Here is a 25,788-nt window from a genome sequence, read left to right on the forward strand (position 1 = left end):
TGTACCATATGAATGATTTCTTTGTTTTTCCTCTATTTTTTGTCTATCGTGTACAAAAAAAGTGTTAATAAATAAATAAACTAATGAATTAGCTGTATTAATTTGGTGGTATGTGCTTCCTATTTTCTGCTCAGAGATATTAAAATACAAACGAAAACTAAATGTATGATGTACTGTTATCTCTACGATTGCGACTAGATACTGGTTGCAATGAGTTTGATAACATAATATAAATAAACATTTTTAAGTAACTGTCTTAGTTAAATATTACAATCTTATTTATGAAATACAGTTTTGGTACATGGCCACGTAGAAGTCAAATTAAAGATTAGTTTCAACTGTAATAAACTTCACCTAAGAAGCAAATATGCAGTCCGTGACAGGCATGTTCTTTATAACACATGCCCCGTGGAGGGGTGAAACACGTGTTGAGTAATTTGACGGTGGCGGTTGTGTGATTCGCATTGTTTGCCGCATACGTATTTAACAGTGGGCTCGCGGGCGGTGCACTTTGTTGCACGACTGCCACTGCATGTGCGGGAGTGGCTAAATGTTGGTCCTTTTCTTGCTTAGGATGGACTTCCGCAAGGTGATGTCTGATTCCATTAAATACTTTATAATACAGTATCGAATGTGAAAAATAAACATAATGTTAAAAAATCTATTTATTAGGCTCATCTAAACTCATCAACATCATTTATTTGGAAGATGTGGTTAAATTCTGCTATATTTCTGCAAGTACTCGTTGATTTTCGGAAAAATCAGTTTATTAGTATACTGACTATAGCAATTGTCTAAGTGATTCCACGCAGGCCTTGGAACTTTATAACTCTCGAGTATATTCGGTAATTGTGAGGACAGTTTCTTTGTATTAATTGGGTTGATCAAGAAATCGTTCTCACCATAAATGAACACCACGGGCGAAGAGGTGCGGCTGAGGGTATACAGAGGTGGCTGAACGGTACCGTATCTCTTCAAATTTTCAACAATCCCGTAATCATATTTTTGAAATCTTCCAAAAATCATATTCTGACCGTATATAGCTAGTGTGGAGGCGGACGTGCCCGCCGGGAAGTGATCGTACAAAACACTCGCTGTCTCAGTCGTCACGGAGCCCGGGTCGTAAGAATCTATTACGGTAAGGATCAATTTACACACAGTCGCTGCGAATATAGTGTTTCTAGATAATACGGACGCTACTTTCTGGGATAACCCTCCCTTTAGTAAAACCTCTAGAGTGACAGGAGAATTTAAAAACGGTACAATTACCGCATAAATTTTAAAAAGTAGCTGTGTGGGTATCGATCTACTGTGCTCTAGTAACGCTGCCGGCGCAATTTGAATTGAAACCCTGACTTTATCACAATACTCGGACATTTCGGAACACATGATAAAGAATATCGTACTGCCCTGGGAGAACCCGCGTACATGAGGTCCTTCGACTTAGTGCGAGTCAACACGTAATCAAATATGGCTGGGAGGTCCAGTATTCCCATTTCGTGAGTGGAAAACTTCCAAAATTCCGCATCCAGGTCCGGGTCGAGGCGGACGTGCTTCCGGCCATAGTAAGTGCCCCGGACATTTCCGGCCCAGAGGTCGTAGCACGCGTCCGATATCAGGAAAGCTAAGCCGGACGACGGCCCAGCGTCCACCCAGGAGTCTGCAGACTGAAGCAGGCCGTGCATGAGCAGCACCGGTGGTGGCTTCATCGAGCTGCGACATGCCTTACCTCTAGGGATGCGAAACAGCGTCAATATATATCCATCGTCAGTCACCACAGTGTGTTCTTTGGACACATATCCATATCTTGCCGCAATCGTGGTAAAATTGGAAGAGATGGCTCGCGCGAAGTTTCTATTTGTTCCAATTCCGGCTGCCGGAGTCTTCTCCTCTCTGCATGCGGTGCTGAGCGTGATGAAGAAACAAGTACAACCAAAAAAGATGACACTTCTCGAGGTTATCATTTCGTTTATATTGCTCCAAGTTTAGCTCGGAAACAGTGTCAATATATATCCATCGTCAGTCACCACAGTGTGTTCTTCAGTTACGTATCCGTAACTTGCCGCGAACTCCGTGAAATTTAAATCTGCCCGCGATAAGAGTCTAGACGATTTGTTTTCTACCGTCCGAGTCAGTTTCCCTGCGCCTGCAGAGCTGAGCATACAAGACCAAATAATAAGTACGACTGTACTCGAGAATCTCATTGTAAGTTTTGTGCTTCAACTACGGCCTGACTATATTATCATCTTTTTATAACGTTTTTTTATCGTAACTATTATAAAAATATGTTTTTTATTATTATGTTTTTTATGATCATGGTACTTTTAGGTAAATGAAACAAGCGTAGATAAATAACCAGTTTTAGACGACCAACTCATGTAAATATTTTAGTTCTTATTTGATAAAATTCATTGTTAAAGTACATGGTCACTATATCGTTGAGATTTTATCGTGTGTCACGGGTGTGTATATCATTATCTTATGGGCGTTGTCTCTTTTATGATTTTAGATTGTTTATATATACCAGTTTACGAGTTAATATTATCATTTCAGCTCCAAGGACATTTGTTGGGTAGGCCTACCCCGTAGATTTCTAAAACGACTGAACGAATGACCCAATATTTTTCAGTATATTTCATCCGGTTTTTATAATTGCTACGTTGATCATTTATTCCAAATTCTATACACTTCTTTGACGTTTCTCAGCATTTGGTAACATGTGTAAACTGTATTGAGATTATGTTCAACACGTTTTGTTCACAGCTGCTTGTAAATTATTATTATGTTTCACCCATTAAATTATAACAACATGACATCACTATATCGTATACGTATGTCATCGTATATGCTATTACGGATTTTTTTCCATTCTTGTTCACATTATTTATTTGCAAACTGTCGTTAATTTGTTTCTTCTTCTTCTCCTTCACTAAATCACTAAAGCTTTCCGGTCAGTTCTATCTTGTGCTGTACGAATCCATATTGGATCCGGTATTTTACTTGTGTCTCTTATTACATCTACCTCTACTTCTTTTGCTGTCCCGTGGATACCATTGTTGTTACTATTGTCCATTTCTCCTTCTCTATCTTATCCCGATGATGTTATTTTCGTTTCTCCTGGTATCTCTAAGTCTCAGTTTTTCAGGGGTTCATAGAAATCGATTTTTGATAGTCATTTTATGGAATTAGTTTAATTTCTTACGTCAGTGTTCTTTTTTATCTTCAGAGGAAAATTTTCCTCACAATGACCAATCGATTCGGGTTTATTATTTCGTTGTTATGTTATGTGATTGTTGCGTTTACATTTCTTCTTAATTTAGTTAATTGTTATTATTTATTAGCTGCTACAGCAGAGGAAAGAGAGTTAATCTAATTCTCATTACATCGTAAGTTTTTAGTTTTTTGGTGTTCTGCATCATAGTTTGTTGTTTTCTTCTGTTATTTTTTGTATTATGATTAAGTTGACATTCGTCTTTTTCTTTTTTCAATGTTCGTCTCATTTATTTCGTTATTTTATCTAATTTTAGGCATACAACGTTGCCTTTCTTTCTTTCTTCCATTAGTAAAAGCATTTTATTTCTAAACTTTTAAGTATAACCTTCTTTAAGATTATATTTAATTTCTCTTCCATTCTTTCACGAAGAAAAATAAAATAGATCTTAACTTTTCTTTTCCGATACTATCGGAATTTTGTTTACTTCAGAATCTTCGAAATTCATGTCCTTTTTAATAATTCCAATTTGTATCGCTTGCGTGTTTTGTTCACAATATTTTTTTCACGTTTAATAAGCGCAATTTCAAGAGGGATTGCCGCTATTTGATACGGATCTTTTTATTCCATGCTGCGAGTCGCGACAGTGGTTTATTATTATTTACAAATTTTCTCATAGGTAAATACAGCCAAGGTTAAAACATATAAATAATATAATTAAGAACTTTTACTCAATTATGTATTAATTGGTACATTATATTATTTCAAGTCGCTGCCCAAACGCTACGGACAGTTAAATGCCTTGAGGTTTAGGACAATGTGCCGGGTCAATTCATTAAAAGACTGCGGTAGATTTTCTCCTGAGAAGGTCCAGTAAGTTGAACGGAGGTATAACAAGGTTTTCGTAAATTCATGTCTAGGTCATTTTTGAATATATCCTCTATTTCGTATAAGTGTGTAGATTATAAGCCTTTTTCTACTCTGGAAATTATTTTATTGTTTAATTGATCTCCTCTTTCCAAGATTTCTATTATTTTACCAAAATTTCTAATTTAATTTTTATTTCTGTCATGATGGGATCTTTTTAATTTACCTTTTCTGACATCTTATAAGTGATTGAATTTTTATCATTTGTTTTTATTTTTTCTGGCCTTCTATTTACAATGCGAATAATCTGCATACAATGATAGGTTATTTGTAGATTTTTTTATATGGCAACACTGAGGTCTGTCACTGTCACTGACGCTATTTGATCATATGACAATGATATACGACTCATGCAAGTTATGTTATTGTAATATATGTACAGTGTTATTTTTAAACATTATTCAACGGTTTCTTTATTGAAAATATTCAATATTTACATAAAATCAATGTTTTCACAGAACTCACGACATATATTTTTTATATTCTTTGTAAAATTGCAGTTTCAAATAATTAAAAACGATGTTTATAAACGCGATTTAACACGGAAATCATACTTGAGATTAATATAAAATAATAATTATGTACGCAATTAGCGAATGGAATTATCACTCGAGCATGCCGAAAATTATAGCGAAGATATATCGACATGGTGAACTCACATATGTGCAAGGGAGTATTTACAAATTACACGACCATAACACAACGGCTGCGAATACATCACTGGTGGCGTCCAAATTCAAATCGGCGTTCGAATTTCAAAAACAAAGAATGATTTAACATAAAAGTATTGTGGCCGTACTGGCCAGTAATACGGAGCATGAACGCTACAATTACTTCGTTGGTAAAAAAGTATAACCTTACATTAATGTGATCAACTAACGAACGTTTGAATATAAGTATAATAATCTCTATGACAAGAAAGGCGATAACAAGGGCTCTCTGACGGTATAATCTAGGTATAGTTCAAGTCACAATAAGACTTATAAGAAATTCAGTCTTTATTGCCTGAATTTGTTTCTTACATTCAGCACTGCACGCGAAGATAAACTGACCCAGGCGGCTGAAGAGAGACCATCCAAACTCTAGTCTTTAGCTGCAAATTCCACTTTCACGGAGATCACAGCAAGTTACCAATACATATCTGAAGCAAGACAAGGAAGCTGCACCCGATGCAAGTCATGCACGACCTGCTCTAGTCCATAGACTACTGGATGGATGCTCTATTATACGGCTTAGCTTTTTTAATATTGGATTTATCCTACTATCTCTGGGCCGTAGAGATGGGTAGCTCGCGTGCTAAATACAAGAAAGATATATATCTTTGCAAAACATATAATCACTGTCCAACTCGCATGTGTTTCAATTATATCTCTGTATCTTGACACTTAAGAGTTAATTTTCGTGATGAGAAAGAGATGGACTTATACAGTAATTTACACGTAAAAGACAAAGACGGATAGCTATTGCATGTTTGTATTAAAAAAGAAAACTACGGATTTTTGCAACGACATCATACGCGCGGGCGTTTAGCTTTTTTTTTTGCTTTATGGCAAAGACATAAAATGCTTAATAGGAATATTTCACATGTTTTATTCCGCCTGAGAGAACTCACGTCTGAGCTAAAAGAGCCGAAGATATAAAGGATATATTTTTAGTTTTATCTGCCTTATTCCATCTCTGAGCCGTATTGAGCTAAATAAGTTAAAGATATAAAAAGTATATATATAATATATTCCAAGATCGAAAAGATATAAATTACTCTTTCCTTGTCAGAGATACATTTTGCCATCATTATTAGGAATAATATATACGTACATAGTAATAGTTTCTCTTTCTATAAAAATATGTCAAAAAGTTTTTAAGCCAAAAAATACAACTATTAATGATACATAGTCATTACGATATCCCCTATCATAATGACTTATAAATGAACGCGTCATCGATACAATACGCTGAGGTAAAATTGGATCGTCATAAACGAAATGAACATCTAGAGGAGTGTCATCTTTTTTACTTGCACAAGATACCAGCAGCCGGAAATGGAAAAAATAGAAACTTCGCCCGAACCGTGCCTTCCAATTTTACCACGATCTCGGCAAGATATGGATACGTTCAGGATGTTAAAAGCTCTGTAGTTTCAGGGTGCGAATGTAGATGCAGTGATGCTTAAATTTATATTTATATCTGTACTTGCGATTTTGGGATATTGTCTCTGGCAAAAACCTTATCACCAGAAGCAAAAGTTTTTCTTTTTCAAAAGCGTTGGTTGAACCTATGGTTTTAGATAAAATTTCTTCTAGTAGTTAATATTATGATCATATCAGATGAAAGACCTCCATTGCTAGACATAGGCCTTCACTATAGATTTATAACAGAATCGATTGGAAGCCTGCTTGTGTGCCTGCATCCGTCTTTCTTAATATGGTCATCTGCCCACACTGCGGGTGGGCGCCGCCCATTCATATCCACTCAAAAACCTTAAGGCTCGTGTGGCTATGTTCTGCACACTACGTGGTCTGTCTGCTACCACAAATTAGCAATCCAAATTCAGTCATTTAACATTTACTGATTATTGTAAATCTGACATGATAGTATCTTTACAATTCACCAAGTTTCAAAAGCTTTAAACTATTTGGTCGCATGTGTTTAAAATATTAGAGAGAACAAGCGACCATATGTTTTAGTGTGTTTCCTTGCATATATTAAGGGATAAAATAATAACTATTTGTGTATCTTTAATAATAGGTTCTGGGCCACCCTGACAAATAGTAAAAATATTCTTTTTTTTAAATCAGGCGTAATACGTAGCTAGTAATAAAATTAACGCACTTGCTTGCGACCTATAGATTGTTGTGAACAATTCCAGGATATTCACCAGGATATTCACTAGGCCGCGTGTTTTCATATTACACGAGAATTTCTAATATTAATTGTTATAATGATTTACGTCGATATAAACGCTTTTGTCTTTATACAGTCTAAATCAGAGTTCCCCAAACTTTTGTGTGTCGTAGACCCCTTGCCATGTTTTTCCGTGTTGAGTAGACTCCTTACTTACCTGATATTGATTTCCTGTAAATTTCTAACTGTAGTGAAGTTAAGTGTATATTCAAAATGTATTGCGACTACAAAGCGAATATCAACATCCTACAACTTATACAATTTTATAAACATATATAATATTTTTTTTACTTCATAGGCACTTTTATAAATAATGTAAATGTTTTGATATTATAAGATAGTATGATGTAAGTAAATAGGTACTATCAGTGTATGTGTTGAGATTCACTATCGTGGACCCCCATTATCATTTCATGGACCGCCAAATTTTTTTCGCTGACGTAGATCCCTTGCAGGTTGTCATAGACCCCTAGGGGTAAATAGACCACTTTGGGAATCACTGGTCTAAATTATTCAAAGCTGGAGCTCCAGACTGATGTGAATCGCCTATTCCTGTCGCGACACGCATTAGTAATTATGATATTTAAATTAAGATTTATGAAACGATGTAAAGAACTAAGAAGTTATTTAATATTTACTACTTAAGGAAAGTACTAGGAGATTAAGATTAAAAAAAACACTATAAATGAGGTAGTAACTATATAGTTTTAGCCGTTTTAAAGTAGAAGTCAAGTAAGTAAGTTAACTTATTTTTTTTTTCCAACACCAGTAATTAAAAAGATAAAATATTTTTAATAATTTTAGTTGTTTACATCAATTACACGCGCTTTTTGTTATCTGACCACCAAATGCATAAATTACACATTAACCTTTTTATTTATATTTGAAAATCCAATGTGCCTTGCAAATTAATTATATGTATCATAAAATAGTGTATATAGAGTAATCGACTTAAAACTAATAGAAAATTATAAAAGTAATGCTCTGGTCGCTGATAAATGTGGATTTTGTTGAAAATTATCGCTTTGCGGCAAATTGCAGCGGCGTACGCTGAGACGTAATATGTTGTTGGCTTTAATTGTATGGTTTATATGTACGTGTGAACACTTTCGGAAAATTTATATCCACACTTTTAGAAATTCAACAAAGATGGCTACCGATGACAAGGGATGTTTAAGAAAGTCCAAAGTTCTAATAGGGTAATTATTATTTACTTAAATTACAATTATTAATCAAACAATATGTGTATATATATATATATATATATATATATATATATATATATATATATTAACGGTAGTACATAATGGTTCCTTACTTGCACACACGCGTTGTATATGCGTATGGAAATAGACAAAATCAAGAACAGTATATTGGGCTGCAAAGAGCTTATATATGTAAATAATAATAATTGTTAATATATTATGTTTTAGTTTGTGCACTATTTGATTGCGAATCAGGCGTTACCTTGCGTAAGTCCATCCTAAGTAAGTAAAGGACTAATATTTAGCCACTTCCGCACATGCAGTGGCAGTAGTGCAACAAAGTGCACCACCCGCCAGCCCGCTTATAAATGCGTATGCGGCAAACAATGCGAATTACACAACTGCCGCCGTTAAATCACTCAACACGTGTTTCACCCCTCCACGGGGCATCTTCAGGAGTTATATTGGTGCGGTTGCGGTTGATTGGGCGAGCGGTGCACTTTGTTTCACGACTACCACTGCATGTGCGGAAGTGGCTAAATATTGGTCCTTTACAAACTTAAATTATAACTTATCATTATTAAAACTTTTTAAAAGTATGACGTATTAATTCATGACTATAAATCATTTTATTTAATCTGTCTCTTTATTATGACTATATTAATTGATACATATATAGATGTCAAAACAACATAGATGCATTGCGGAGATAATTGTCACCGCCGGTGACAGGTTATCTCCGCAAAACAAAATGAGACTTTTCATACTTCCGAATCGTCAATGCACGCGCATTACACAATCAATACTACATATGACGCAATTTTTATAGTCGTTTAGATAAAAAACCGTATAATGTTGTCGCTATAATAATATGTCCCAAGGGCATTTGAAGCGAAATTCCCGCAGTCAGAATGGTACATACTAGAAGTGTCATTATCATTGCCTTTCCTTATTTCTTTCCAAGCTTACGATTGCGTGAGGAGAGAAGCGGACAACAGTTTCAAATTTCACCGAGATCGCAGCAAGTTACGGAAACGTGTCTGGTGAACACACGGTGGTGACTGAAGATAGATATATATTGACGCTCTTCCGCATCATGGGGGGCAAGAAATGTAGTGGCTCGATAAAATTACCCCCAGTACTGCTAATGCACAGCTTGCTCCAGTCCGCAAACTCCTGAGTGGATGCCGGGTTATCGACCGGCTTAGCTTTCCTGATATCCGACGCATGCTACGACCTCTGGGTCAGTAACGTTCAAGGCTCCACCTACGGCCCGAGGCACATCTTATTCGATCCGGACCAGGATGCAGACTTTTGGAAGTTCTCCACTAACGAAATGGGAATGCTTGATCTTCCAGTCATATTCGATTATGTGTTGAACCACACTAACTCAGAGGACCTCATGTACGTGGGGTACTCTCAGGGCAGTAGAATTTTCTTCGCCATGTGTTTTGACAGGTCAGGGTATTGCAATAGAGCTAGGGTATCGATTAACTTGGCGCCGGCAGCGAGGGTAGCACACATCCGATCAATCTTCTTAAAGCTTTATTTGGAAACCCATGCGGTGATCGCACCATTTTTATGGTCCCCTGCCACTCTAGAAGTCTTGTCACAAGGCGGAGTGATCCAGGAAGCAGTGTCTATATTATGCAGAAACACAATATTCGCGGCGACCGTGTGTAAATTGATCCTTGCCGTAGTCGTTTCTTCTGACTCGGGTTCCTTGACGACTAAGACAACGCGTGTGCTTTACGACCACTATCCGGCGGGCACGTCCGCAATATACGGCCAAGGTATCATCTCTGAGAAATTTCAGAAATATGACTACGGACCTATACAAAACTTGATAAGTACGGAACAGCTCAGCCGAGGTGGCTGGCGGTTTACGACCTCAACCACACATCAGCACCCGTGGTATTAATTTATGGCAATATGGACTTCGTGGTCAATCAGTCAAATGTGAAATTTTTGTCGACTCAAATCCCAAATGTACTGGAACTTTATGAGGTACCCAGACTCACATGGAACCACCTGGACAACACTTTCAGTCAGTACACGGAGCAACTGATTTTTCCAAAAATCAATGAGTACTTACAAATGTACAGAAATAATTAAAACATGTTTTTAACAAGATATTTCAAACAAAGTTTTTTACATATTTAGTAAGTTCAGTAGTGTGACGTATGATTTTCTGCAGAAAAAATCTCCTGACCCAGAATAAATATATAAATTACCCATGTTTCCGTAGCATAAAATTCTACACAAATTGGCGTTAGAGATCAGGCATTTTATAATAGTTGATAAAGATTTCTATCTCGAACCCATTGTTAAACTTTACTAAAAGATATGTTGTTATGCAGTTTCTTCCTACTTCTTCTCCACAACTATAACACCTTGCGAAGCAGAGCACTGTAAAAATAAAATACATTAAAAATTATAGCTTGGGGATGCTCAAAAGTTCCAATATTGAATCAAAGAATTTCATCAAAAATCTTCTTCTGGTATCAACGGTATCTCATCAGAAACATTGCGTTCCTCATCATTGCGAAATGGCGCTACTGCAAGTACTAAGTAGCTAAATAAGATGTTCAATATTTCCTCCAAAAACCTTGGCTAAGGAGTCTCCACCAGCGGAGGCGTTCAAGGACGAATGCTTCTCACCTCTGTGTATGGGTGCCCCAATGGATCCCGAATGAGTGACTTCAAAAGCCCTTGTCTCGATCGAATCTTGGAATTCTTTGTGAGAACTTGTAAATACTCTTTTCTTTTCTTTAAATACGCTGTATATTTCTTCTCAAGACCCAGGTTCCTGAGGACGTCATCTGCGATGGCAGATATACTGGCGTCTTGCTTTTACCCACTCGTGTCGTAAAGTTGCATTTTCTTGAATCCACTAGTACACCTGCTGCCTGGGAAGTTTGGGTTTGGCTCGGGGCATGCTGGCGTTGTATTTCTAAGTCATTGCTTTCCGTGGGAGCCACTCTTTCCTGACCTTTTATGGGCTCTATAAGCACGTCCTTTCTTAGACCTCCCGCAGCTCATCTCATGGTTGATATTATGCTGCAGCTTTTGCGAGAACAATGAACGCACGAACTGTCTGGAGAATTTAGAAGCATTAAAATTAATGTTTGATGGCTTAATCGAATAACGTCTCTATTCCCTCTAGAACTTACCAGCTGTGAACGCGTCGTGATATGTCTGCGGAAGCAAGAGAAATAGCAACGAGTTGATGCAGAAGTAGTACTTTCTGCGGGCAACACGTTTTGCAGGCCAGATGTGTATTGATTTCTAAAAACTCCTATCCTTTGTTAAACGGATAAGTAACTTTTGCAATAAGTTTTGCGGGTACACTTGTTTTACGGCAATGTATGATACTTTAAGGTAAGGTTGTATGTAATTTTGCCACATACTATATCCTACACATATACATACCAGTATGTACGCATATGATCACAGAAGTGTACAAAAATTGTGAAATTAAGATTTGACGACCACACAGCAGACCAGACAGCCCCATTACTTTCGAGTCGATCATGTAGTAAATACATTTGTTCAGCGGCGTATCGAGGTCAGTCTTTGATATCTGACAACCAAATATTACGTAATAAAAATTTAAATGAAAAGTGTAATTGCAGAATTAAATGATAATTTAAAAAGTAAACTAAATTAAACCGAATGAAAAAGTAAAAGTAAAATAATTAAAGTACTAAAAAAGTAATCAACAAGAGGTTTTGAATTACATTACAGAAACATCCTTTTAATACTACTACCTTTAACCCTGCTCTGCCTTCCTAATAATTTATTTATTCCTTTATTATAATTACTGTTTTGTGTAGCAATGCATTTAAGAATAAAGGAGCGGTTTTCTTTCTTGAATGAATTAAATTACTGTTATATTTAAGACCGATAACAACTTTATATCATTATGAAGAACAATATAAACATACATAGTAGTAGTATTTTTTTTTCTTTAAGACTATTTTAAATGTTTTGATGCAATAAAATGGTAATGATGCAGTCATTACGATATCCCCCTATCATAGTGACTTATAAATGAATGCGTCGTCGATACAATACGCCGAGGTAAACTTGGAGCATCATCAACGACATGATAACCTCGAGAAGCGAAATTTTGTTTGGTTGCACTTTTTTCTTCATCTCGCTCAGCACCGCATGCAGAGAGAAGACACCGACAGCCGGAAATGGAACAAATAGAAACTTTGCGCGAGCCGTCTCTTCCAATTTTACCACGATTGCGGCAAGATATGGATATGTGTCCGAAGAACACACTGTCATGACTGACGATGGATATATATTGACGATGTTTCGCATCCCGAGAGGTAAGGCATGTCGCAGCTCGATGAAGCCACCACCGGTGCTGCTCATGCACGGCCTGCTTCAGTCTGCAGACTCCTGGGTGGACGCCGGGCCGTCGTCTGGCTTAGCTTTCTTGATATCGGACGCATGCTATGACCTCTGGGTCGGAAATGTCCGGGGCACCTACTACAGCCGGAGGCACGTCCGCCTCGACCCGGACTTGGACGCGGAATTTTGGAAGTTTTCTACTCACGAAATGGGAATACTGGACCTCCCGGCCATATTTGATTACGTGTTGACTCGCACCAAGTCTGATGATCTTATGTACCTGGGATTTTCACAGGGCAGCAGAATATTCTTCACCATGTGTTCTGACACATCCGGGTATTGTGATAAAGCCAGAATATCGATTCATATAGCGCCAGCAGCGATAGTCACGAACACAAGGTCTATTTCTGTGAGAGCCCTAGTGGAGGGCTACGCGGTTATTGCTCCGTCTTTGAGTTCTCCTGTTACTCTTGAGGTCTTACCAAAAGGCGGTTTGGTCCAGAAAATAGTGTCTACGTTATGCAGGAAAACTCTATTCGCAGCGACAGTGTGTAAATTGATCCTTACCGTAATAGATTCTTACGACCCGGGTTCCGTGACCACTGAGACAGCGAGTGTTTTGTACGATCACTTCCCAGCAGGCACGTCCGCCTCCACACTAGCTATATACGGTCAGAATATAATTTCTGGGAGATTTCAGAGATATGACTATGGGCTTACTGAAAACTTGAAAATATACGGGACTGCTCAGCCAACTCCCTATGACCTGAACCGTATATCTACGCCCGTGGTTTTAATATATGGAAACAATGACTTTGTGGTCAATCCATTAGACGTAAAGCTGCTGTCGACCCAAATTCCGAATGTGTTGGAAACTTACGAAGTGTCTAGACCTGAATGGAACCATTTGGACAACACCTACAGTCGATATACAAAGCAACAAATTTTCCCCAAAATCAACGAGTATTTGCAAAAGTACAGCAAAGTTTAAGACAAGTTAAAAACAATGAAATATGTGCCTACTTTTTTATTTAAATTAAATTAATTAATAGATTGCCATTAGTTTTTTGATACATGATTACTCACTACCGTCTGTTTCGACGAATGGTACTCAGTAATTAGTATTATTATATTTTATCGAAAGCGATTTTGAAACGTTGTCTCAATCTAAAACCTTATTACCCGAAGCGACAAGAGTAAGTTTCGCTTTTTCGAAAGCACCGAGGACCGTTAGTTGTAGATAAAATTTTTACAGCATCTACATTATACTTTACCACACTGCTTACTATAATACCACACTGTGATCGCCAACTCGTGTGATGAAGGCATTTGTCTTATAGTGTTAGGGGTGCAATTACGAAATGATTAACTAAGTCTTTATCAACCCATAAAGGTTATACCAGGGTTTGTCTGTAAATAAAAAAGATAGAAAAATTGCATACTCGTAAGGCTAAATTTGAATAACTTTCTGTCAGTATACGAGTTTTTCATACCCTAAATACTTTTATCAGTCTCTTTTTTATTATACGTCGTAGTAAAAAGGAAATGTTTAGTCAAATTATGCCTACATTTTCATTCAGATAAGGCTATCATAAACATAGTTTTTTTGCTGAAAGCGACGATTTTTAAAATTGGAACGGAAACGAAACAATAACGCGGTCTTGATAATTATCACTTATTACAATTAAGAGAGAAAGAACAGACTTTTGTGACGGTAATTGTGTTTTTAATTTTCAATTAATATCTGGCAACCTTGACTATAAACGCATTATGGTGGCATTGAAAGACAACCCGTGGACGTTAACTGTTCATTCATTGATGGCGAGGAAAATGAAAACCAGGTGACCGTGGTGTGACCTTTGTGTATATGCAGTCTAGTTGTTTCAGCTCATAGACTTCCAGTGCGAGGCACCACCCCTTCCCCCTCAGATATCTACGGGGATATATACCATAATCACCATGCTTGGCAAGCGGGTGAATCACCGCAGTTAAATATTTAATGGAATCAGGCGCTACCTTGCGGAAGTCCATCCTAAGTAAGAAAAGGACCAATATTTAGCCACTTCCGCACATGCAGTGAAGTGAGACTCTGTGTTTAGCACTAATCGGTGTAACATAACTCCTGAAGATGCCCCGTGGAGAAGCGAAATACGTGTTGAGTTATTTGACAGTGGCGGTTTTGTGATTCGCATTGTTTGCCGCATACGCATTTATCAGCGGGCTGGCGGGCGGTGCACTTTGTTGCACGACTACCACTGCATGTTCGGAAGTGGCTAAATATTGGACCGCAGTTAAGATTTATGGTACGCAGAGGACGCTGCTACCCATCATCAGAAAACTTATTTGTAAGCAATAGCAATTCTTTATAATTAATGTGTGAATAAAAATTAGTGTGAATTTACTTATATTTATTTATTGTGCACGCTAAGATACATTTAAATAGATTCATAATAATAAACAAAAGAGTACAATAGGCGGTCTTATCACACAAGGCAATTTCTTACAGACAACCATAGAATGGAAAAGGTAGAAGTAAAGATAATGGGTAGTTAACATGTACAAAACATACAAATATACAAACATACATAAATGAGTATTTAACATATATACTTATAATAAATATGGTGTAATGCATATTACAGTACATATAATATTTGGATCGCACTTACCTCAGAAAGAATAAAGAAACAGAGAAAGAAAATTAAATTTAATTATACAAGACTGTGTCCCAGAAATCGAAGACTGGAATCCACGATCATCCCAAGTTTCAGTCCTTTACCGCTGATAGTCCACTGCATGTCAGAAAGATCAAATACCGTCGGAAGAGGCTCTGTGTTGGTCTTATTGGAAATCCATGAGACATGTCTCATTCCAATAGAAAAATTACATGAATGTGAAAAACATATTGATTAAATGTAAAATGACTAAGTAAATTTTGTTATCTGTTAAATAATAATATATTGCGACACGTGTATGTAAATGTCAAATTTCAATACAGATTATATTTGCTGAATTCTCTTTAGTTTTTGCGTAATTCTTATTTTTTTTTAAAGTTTGTGATCAACGGTATTTGTGATACATTTTAATATTTATAAATTAAGATTGACACTGTTTTAAACTGATCTTTCAATACAAGTCCAGGTCGTTGTATCTATATTGATCCATATCCTAAACAACCTCCTTGAAGTTATGTAAAATATGTTAATAAATTATTTAATCTAATATATAAAATTCTCGTGTCACGGTGTTCGAACTTGAACTCCGAAACGGCTCGACCGATTTTTACCAAATTTTATATGCGTATTCAGTAGGTCTGAGAATCGGCTATTATCTATTTTCCATACTCCTAAGTGATAAGGGTTGTTCACCCTTGAAATTTTTTTCTTAATTTTTTGACGAAATTTTTTGTTTCTATTTTTTATGATACAGCGTACAAAAATACATACAACTCTAAATTTTCATCTCTCTACGATCAACCCTTATTTTTTATTTGTTAATTAAAAACTTTTTTTTGCAAAATAACGTTTGCGGGATCAGCTAGTTTAAATATATTTTCCTAACAAAATTTTCCAGATAGCGAAATATTTTTACAACAATCTTCATTAGACAATATATATTGTCAAAAGTGATTTCATATTTGATATTGAAAAGATTGGTCGGTTAACCTCTCTTTGTGCTTGTTAAAGTGGAGGCCTCTCAGAGCTATCAGATTTCGCAATAAAAGCTTTTTGTATTAGCTTAAAAGCTTTCTATATGTATGCGATGTTGTAAATATGAATGAGATTTTATTTTGTACATCCAATATTTTCAATTCTGTTGCTGAAATAACAATGTCAATGACAAGTGTACTCTATAAACTTTTTATACTATGTAACTTTATATATTTTAAATATATTAATGGTCGTTCGATACCCTTATAAATTAATAAACAAATATAAATACTTTGATTCCTTCTGTACAAGCCCGAGGCGTATTAGTGTCTTTTTTTTAAATGTGGTCAAGTAATAATGCCTTAACCAACTGTACCATTCTTGTCTAGGTAGAATGATAACGTATTAGTATAAAGTTTGATTTTTTCTTCACAAATAAATTTGGTTCCCCGTTGAGTGTTTATAGCCTCACTGAGTTTGCGGTGGCATAGCGTTTAAATTGCTTAACTTTTAGCATTTTATCAAAACTAAATTCATCGGAAGGTAGTGTGTGTAGACCGCTTCCAAGACATCCTTAAACTTAACCGTTACTTATGCTTAACTTAAGCGACTAATATAAGTGAGAATCGATCAATTACCACTATAAGTAACCGAATTAAGTTCAGGCTCTGTTAATGAATTGATATTGACAGTCGATCAATTGTAATGTAATGTCCTGTTCTGTCAATCTTAAATACCCTCTAAGCTAGGGATGAGAAACTTGCGGCCCGCAATGTTTTTCCAGAATTAAATTAATTTTACAAATTTTCTCTCATTAATTTTATCATATAAAATCAATTATAATAAAACGGTAGCACATATTAAAATTTAAAAATTAATCAAAAATAACCGTCGATCAAGACTTGGATACAAGATTACTAAGCTCGATACGTGTAGTTACCCCCTCCATTACGACTAATAATAATCAAGTTGTACAGATAAAACTGTGTCAAACTTCTTCATTATGTGTTTCAAATAATTTAGTTTTTCTTTTTGTTATTTACATTATGAATTACAGTTGGTACATGAAATCTTTACTTTTTTAACATTGTTTTTTTATTCTAATATTTGTAATTTTAAGATTTGTAAATAATTAACATGCCTTTACGTGCAGCACGCCAAAAGATTAAATAATCCCCTGGATTAAAAAAGTTGCTCACCCCTGCTCTAAGCAATTGATACGATCAATTGTAATTTTTATTGTTTATTCTGTTCTCTAATTCCTCAAATTTATTAGATCATACTTTTTAAATTGTACTTGATTCCTGTACTAATTAAGACTTCAAAAGAGTTTCATTATTTTTTTTATATTTTTTTTTTATTTATTTATAACTATAGTATTACAATAAATATTTATGGTAATAACACTTTTTATGTTAACTAATAGCCTTAAGTTTCTGGAGTGAAGAATAGGGCTCGATATGAACAGCGTAGAATATACACCTAGATATAAAATCTTTATTAAAAATTACTGTTGTACGCTGTTACGTTTTTTTTTTGTTCTCGTGTTCAAGATAGAAGCGTGGACACTTACAGAATCAATGAACAAGAAATTGAAGTCTTCGAAATGTGTGTATATAGGAGAATACTGAAGATATCCTGAAGAGAAAAAGTTGAAAATAAAACAGTGTTAAGAAGCGTGAAGAAAAATACAGAAGTGTTATATAAAATCAAAAGAAAAGCTACAATATTTGTGACGTTCTCTCATAGGGTAGACATAGGACCTTCTTGAGGTCACTGGGAGACGCAAGTTACACGCTTATTTTCAGCAGTAGACGTCCTGATGATGATGATATTAAACTGCATTCGTAAAGTGCACCACGCGTGTACACCATAAGATTGCCCGAAAAGCCCAATTAGATACAAACAAAAATAAATTTAATGATTTCTTTCAATTTAAAATCAAGCTACGATGGTTCCAAATACATCCTGACCTGCGAAGACCAGAGAAATAAATCCAATCGAGTTTAGTTTGTGATGACATCCACGGACATAGTCAACACAGTAGGAGAATTTATTTCTAAACTGTAATATAACGTGAAAATTTTTACTAGTTTGTATTGATGAAATCTATACGCTACACTCTACGAGAGATCATATTTTTACCAGTAGTGGGAATATTCCCAGAGCCCTTTGTACGATTTAAACCATTAACTGTTCAGACGCGTTTGGTAAACTTGCTCACGCCCTGCGCGGTCCGTGACGCACGCGAACTCGTTGTAGTGGGCAGATTCATAAGCGGTAGCGATTTATGTATATGCTGGGCCTTTTATAATTCTTATTAGTTAATGCCGTCACAACCTTACGAAGATACCTTTAAATGCATTGCATCTAGCGCCATCTATAGGCATCGTTTTAAAATAGCTCTGACATAGTATATAAATAAAAGTGAATCTACAAATATGTCGCTCAGGTAAAGCTTCGAGAACGGTTCAACCAAGTCGTCTAAATATTTCTTTTCCCGTACAAACCACAGAGTAGATTAAAACACCGCCTTAGCTACCAAAAATGCGTGTAAGAATTTTTTTGCAGTTCTGCGTTTTTTATTGTTTAGGTAATAAATCAACTACTAAATATATGACTATAAAACCCGTTTTTTTATCTATTTGACTGTGACAGATATTTTGATAAAAGCCTGCTACAGCTAATTTAAAAAAAAAATAGTCACAACGAAGAAAGATGGCGTTCGTGACGATGTTACTTCGGAAGACGCCGATAGATGGTGCTGGTAGTAAAATACCTCGCGATATTGTTATTCATGAGTTGTAGTACACATTGAAGAAAAAACGTATACTCAATAAATATAATATTTCGAAAGACTTAAAATTTCAAAGTGTTTTTGCCCGGTATAAAAGTGAACAGGCGATATAATGCACAAAATATATGGCAACTGGGGCTTTTCAATTCTGAAGTCATGACCACGGATCGCCAAGTACATCGTAAGACATCCATCCACGAGGTGGACAAAAGATATTGTCAAGATCATCGGAAGACGTTGGATATAGACGGCTTCCTATAGCTTTATTGAAAGTCTATTGATTTTTCTAATAGGCATGTAAAATGGTGTATTATTTTTACATACTTCTAACTAATAGGTCGAAGGTTTGTGTACAGTATATTTTATATTATTTTTAGGGTATGATAGTTAATATGGAAAATTTATCGAATAGAGACCTATTTAATATTGCCTCGGTGACCGCTTGACGCGCATACCTTGTACCAAACGCCATTTACGAACAGTTCTTATTAATTGGTCATCGCACGTCAACTGTTAACGTCGCAGGACACTTGCTTTGGGTCAATAAACTTCTGTTCGCGAGCTGGGATATCTAGATGACTAATTCAGTTGCAACGAAGTTATATTATACTTGTCTCTTTTATTTATAACTATTTTTTAATCACCTCATAAGTCATGTTCGTCTGCCGACAATATTACGTTATTGGAAACTTAATATATAACAATGCAAATAATTAAGTCAATATTTTCTATTACCGTAAATAAGTGTAAGTTAAAAGCTTCATACTGGCTTCTAAATAAAAATTATGATGTCACAGTAAATAATGTCTAACTCTTTTTACACTTAAACCCACAAACACAAACAAAACTTTGCGTATGTGGTTATACCATTTTTATTTAATTTTTAGTCGTATATGACATATGAAAGTCTCGTTTATTTATTTTTTTCGATATATAAGGAGGTTTGACAGTTGTAATATGATTTATAGCTCTTACGTCTACCAATCTAAGTTGTAGCCCAGCTGAGACTTGCGATAATAAGTCGCGGATCCGATTCCCGAGATACAATGTTATATAATTCACACTTTATACATTAATTATATAGGATTTTCACTGCTCACAAATAAGTTTTCAAATAATGGCAGAAGCGTCCTCTGCACATCATAATACCACACTGTGATCGCCAACTAGCCTGCCAAGTTAGGCGATTGTGCTATATTCCCTATGGATATCTCTGGGGAAAGCCTTTGGCCTTGCAGTGAACGTGTTCAGGCTAAAACAACGACGACGACAGCTGCCAACGACATGCTGGAATTACGTATCGCAATTTAAAATTCCTTACTTAAAACAAGACCAGATAAAGACAAAACAATAAAATTAACAGTTTGTAATATCTATTTGTACTAATTAATAATCTTCGTAAGCAATAATAAAAGTAAATAACATTTTAATAAACCCTGGCATATTGAAATGAGATTTCAGCGTTCCCATACAATAGGTTTACGGTTTGTCGGGCGTGTGAAGGGGCTCTAACCTCAAATTTTAACATTACAAATTGGGTTCCGAGCGTCTGTGTAAGAGAGGTTTGTGCGCGTCGGCATAATCTATTATTATTTTAATTAGATTGTTCTCTGTTTGAACATAGTGAGCAGAGAACGGCGCGAATAAACAATGTTAATTGTTAAAATTACGAAAGCTATTAAAACAGTAAATAGATTATTATTTCGTGAACTTTGTAAAAGACTGCGGTAAAGATGTGCAAGAGAGACGTAGCTATTTGTTGTCACTTTTCTTTTTTTCTTCCAGGCGATATACGCCCGCTGCAAAACATAACTTATTTGTCTCATTTACACGGTCGATATTATAATAAATAGGTCAAATAATGTAAAATTTTATTTATAAAAAACATGTTTTGAGTTTCTAGCACGCTCTTCTCAGCAAATCAGCATTCCAAACCAGTGGCAGCTTACTACTTAAATAACTAAAATAAAAAAAAGTTAAAAAGCCTTTTATTTCTAGACAGAACGTGAACATTACATAGTATAATAAATAGTATATATAATTACATAGTATAAAAAATTAAATATGAAAATTATAAAATCAAAAAGTGACTATAATCTACGGTATGGTTTTTAATCTTCTGCTAGAACCCCTCTGCAGGTGAATGCTTAATCTTCTCTAAATTTTGCTTTTTGGAACAAATCCGCACCGGCAACTTTAATTACGTCTTTTTCTCATCTTGCGCAGGGTCTCTCTGTCTTTCTTTTACCAAGTGGGCCTTTCCACGCTGTAACTTTTTTGGTCAATCTCTGATCTTGCATAGGTGCTACGTGACTGACCCATTTCCATTTAAAAGTTAAATCTTGTAGCCTGTGTAGCCCATCTTTAGTGTTTGTAATTCCTCTAACTTTTGTGTGTCGTATTCTTTGAATTTTTATTATTGTTCAGCATGCTACGCTCCATTTCTCATTGTTGCAGTTGACATGCTACTTAGGCTTACTACTTATAATTTTAAAATAATCGACGATTCCAAAGTTCTTGTAATAACCTACTTGAATTGTTGCCCAGCGGTAGAAAACTCAGACTTGCGTCGTAGGTCGCAGATTCAATTCCCGAGACACAGTCTCATATATAACTCACAGTTTGTGCTTTCAGTATAGAGGATTGTCAATGTACTCAAACATGTACACCGATAATGAGCGGCAGCGTCCTCCGCGTACCACAATACCAACTGCATTTGCCAACCCGCCTGTCAAGCGAGGCGATTGTGGTATATCATCCTTGGATATCTCTGGGGGAAGCATATGCCATGTGGTGAGTTAAAACGACGACGACAACGAATCTTTATATTAGTGGAAAGACACTATTTCGATCAAAAAATTATAATAAAAATATATGTCGGGAATTGATAGTAATTTTATGTAGCCTCCTCTTCCTTGCGTTGTATCTCTCATTACTGTGATTTGGGATCCTTTTTGGAAAGTGTCACTTGCTATATTACGCCACTTGTGTGTAGTTCGAACCTGATCCATGGGACTACAGCCTCGAGGTCAGTAAACGTTTTCGGCGATCAGAGGTTTTTTTGAAATAAGAAAGAAACTAGTATCTACTTCCGCTATGCAGCAGTAGTCATGCAATAAATTGCACCGCCCGCCTGCCCACTGATAAATGCGCTTGCGGTAAACACATACTGAAAAACTCAAAATTCCGCTTTGTGGATATAGCACAAAGGCGTGTGGACATTCGCTAGTGCCATTAACAACAATCCGTTGGTTCTACGAGTAATACACGGAATTTGGTATTGTATGCTTCTTGTCCGCATCTTCAATGTTCAAAAGTTATCTTTACTACCAGTACCTGCCTTTTCTCTTGTATATTGCTATAAAATCTAATATTTTTCATCGTAAACACAACTTAGATTTACTTCACTCTACCAATCTTTTCTCTAAGATAGACATAATATATGACTACTACGCTTCATATATTATTCAAGACCTGATAAACTAATGGATTTTAACACAGAAACCATTGGCTAAACGTAGCAGTTTAAATATACGGGAAAAGTTAAAGAAAACACACCGAAATGTTTACACGTCTACAGCGCCGCTTGGAGCAGCGCCAAAAGCTCAATTTTTAAAAAGCTACGCCTTGATATATTCCACTGAAATCTCCGCAGAACGCCCTAGGGGTGAGGGTTTCCGTGGTGACGTCAACTGCGATGCTTAGTTTTTCCAGCACGATCGGATTCTGGAGATTGACACACGGTCTCATGGGTATCGGTTCTTTTGATACTGAATTGAACGTACACGCCGTTAGAATTTTTTAGCTTCACAAATTTCTTCAAAACTGACTGGAATAGACTAAACATGTGTCTAGTAACAAGATATAACTTAATGTTTCATTTAAATAAACGGTTTCAATTTTAAAATGAACGTCGATTTATATTTCGTAACGTGAATTATATTTAAAAGTTCTTAAATATTTAATGGAATCAGGCGTTACCTTGCGGAAGTCCATCCTAAGTAAGAAAAGGACCAATATTTAGCCACTTCCGCACATGCAGTGGTAGTCGTGCAACAAAGTGCACCGCCTGCCAGCAACACAGAGTCAACTCGTGTTTGGCACTAATCGGTTTAACATAACTACTGAAGATGCCCCGTGGAGGGGTGAAACACGTGTTGAGTGATTTGGCGGTGGCTGTTGTGTGATTCGCATTATTTGCCGCATACGCATTCATCAGCGGGCTGGCGGGCGGTGCACTTTGTTGCACGACTACCACTGTATGTGCGGAAGTGGCTAAATATTGGTCCTTTTCTTATTTAGAAGTTCATCTAACAAGAGTTAAAATGAGAAATCACTCTCATTTTCTTTTGTCTCTATCTTTCTCTCTTACTCTTTCTCAAAGTTAATATACTTTTATTGTAGGTCATAAGCTTAGAAATGTATAGCTCTAAATATTGTATTAATATTTGTATCATATAAATAAATTAGATTGATATTTTTGTGGGTTGTATTTATTCTAGTACATATTTGGTACGCTTGTAGCTTAATTTAATTCAATCTATCATAGCGAAGCTAAATTTGATTACAGTACCCGGCGTAAAGATATTGCACATAGACCTTTGCAGAGAGACAATCGGCTAATTCGGCTTCATAGAGTGTATCTCTGTAATTTTTGTTTGATATTTAACTCAGTTCGGCTCTTCGGGATTTTTTTTAATTTTTAAAACACATTAAGAACGTAAACACATAAATGCCAATTATAGATATTTAAAAAAAATTAAGAATCTTGGATATCTAAACAAAAATGTAAAATCTTTAATTGTTATATATTACGTGATTATTATTATTCATTATTTTTATTGGGAGATGAAGAGGGGAATAGCCTTCTGTGACCTAATGTTACCAAGAGAGTTCGCGGAAAATATAACGTGATGTCACCTCGAGAATATACTTAGGAATAGTGAACTTTTTTTTATTCAATAAATCAAAAGTGATCGCTGTAAAAGATCCCTCGTAGAAAATAATATGAAGGTAACGTAACAAAAACAAATTCTATGTCTCATGAAATCTTTCTTTGGATATTGTATACACTTTTATAATGGGATGCCTGATATCGTTCTGAAAGCTTCTATAGCTAGATTTAAAAAAATGTTAAATAACGTTCGTGTACTGTGTAGAAACCTACATTGTAAAAGGCTTTGAAATAATAACATTTAATTGTTTTAATTACTCCATCTGATTCTCTGTCTTCTGTTCTTCTCAATTCTGAGGCATTTATCATTCAAGCATGTGACTGACTAAGAAAGATTTCAACAAGAAATGAATTCTATTGTATTTTGAATAAAGAATTTTTGAAATCGAATCTGATCGAATGTTCGCTACAAAGGGCGATACTCCGCCGTTTCGTGTTTCGAATCTAATCTTTATTTTTTCTAAATCTATTGCCATAAAAATACAGAGTATTTATGTATTGCACGTCAACTAATCATTTACATTGGTTGGCAAACAGATTATAAATTAAAAAAGCAAAACATAATAAATATAACTTTACAATTAGCTAAGATATAATCTAGCTAACTTAAAATGAATAAATTTAATCTGTGAAAAAGTCATCAAAATTCTTATTACAGTAGGTACACTGTTACGTGTATAGGATAGAGCTTGAATTAAAATGCCACGTATACTTAAAAGATATGTACACTGTATGTACCATAAGTACTACGGCACCAAGATAATGGCGACAGATGTATGCTACCCTTAGTATTTAGCCAGGAACTCTACTTCTATCATTTCGTTGTCGTCCCGAGACGCAAGACGAAAAACACCCGACCTTCTTCGAGACCTGTCTTTAAGTATCGCAGGCAGGTTTTCCAGATGGTTGCACGCTACGTGGGGAGGTGAGGTAAAGAAATAATAAATCTACCTGCAGGACGAGCTTCTATTGTAGTCCTTACTTTATCTCACGCACAATAGAGCGTTACTAGAGCTTATTGCCTTAATTACCCCATCTGCACCTTTTTATGTTTAGCCGTCAGCCCCGACTCGCTCGTTCGCGGCGATCACCTGTCATCAAATATTTTGGCAGTCGTCACAATACTAGTTATTTTTGTACAGCATTGATGTAAAATGTGAACAATTGCAAAACTAAGTGGCTTTTTACAGCGTGATGGTTTTTGGTGTGAAGATTTCATTTAAACAGCTCCTGCTTGTAATTCACCTGTCCGGTCACAATTAGCTAATCTAGGTTTTGTTTTGGTCACATAAGGATATCTTAAAACAGTAGTCATCAGTTATCCACGTTAAGCCTTATAAGGCTGCGTGACGTTAGCAGACGGAATAATCTCTTAACCCCGACCCGTGTCTAGACGTCCGAACGTGGGCGAGGCCAGAGGGCGGAGTACGGAGGTATGGGAGTATAGCAAGAGATTAAATTAAATTGCACAGTTGCAACTCGCCACAATCGTCTCATAAATTGTCTGCAATTGTACGTAACGTTAGGAGATAACCTTAGTGAATGTTATTGCGTTTTTAAATGAAATGCGGTGCACTAAAACGGACTTTGTGCTTCCCCCTGAATAGAGATCACTATTTTTTTATACAATTGACAAAAAACTATATACACACAAAATTGCTAAACTATACACAGTTTGTTTTCGTAGATGGGCGTTCATCTTAAGTATTGTTATTTAATGGAATCGGGCATTATTTTTCAGGAAGTCCTCCTTGATACTGAATTGAACGTACACCCGT

General features: G+C 35.9%; 3 protein-coding genes across 3 annotated transcripts in view; 2 read left to right on the forward strand and 1 right to left on the reverse strand.

The window, feature by feature from the left end:
* LOC137925457 (uncharacterized) overlaps positions 1-25,788 on the forward strand; it is a 170,483-nt gene that overhangs the window by 112,583 nt on the left and 32,112 nt on the right. The gene's annotated exons all lie outside the window — the stretch shown is intronic.
* Positions 715-1,964, reverse strand: LOC137925640 (lipase 3-like). The gene is given in 2 exon segments (XM_068769114.1): positions 715-1,424; positions 1,427-1,964. Coding segments are annotated over 2 exon segments (1,248 nt in total).
* On the forward strand, positions 12,353-13,600 carry LOC137925641 (lipase 3-like). The gene has a single exon (XM_068769115.1). It carries the CDS (start codon positions 12,353-12,355, stop codon positions 13,598-13,600), a length of 1,248 nt encoding a protein of 415 aa, XP_068625216.1.

This window comes from Battus philenor, unplaced genomic scaffold (genome assembly GCF_028537555.1).
Source record: "Battus philenor isolate CCGP_79_NKW_IND1 unplaced genomic scaffold, ilBatPhil1.0.hap1 SCAF_27, whole genome shotgun sequence".
Taxonomy (NCBI): Eukaryota; Metazoa; Arthropoda; class Insecta; order Lepidoptera; family Papilionidae; genus Battus; species Battus philenor.

Bases quoted from the DNA above. Each gene is read 5' to 3' on its own strand.
- LOC137925641 (XM_068769115.1), top strand. From the start codon at position 12,353: ATGATAACCTCGAGAAGCGAAATTTTGTTTGGTTGCACTTTTTTCTTC.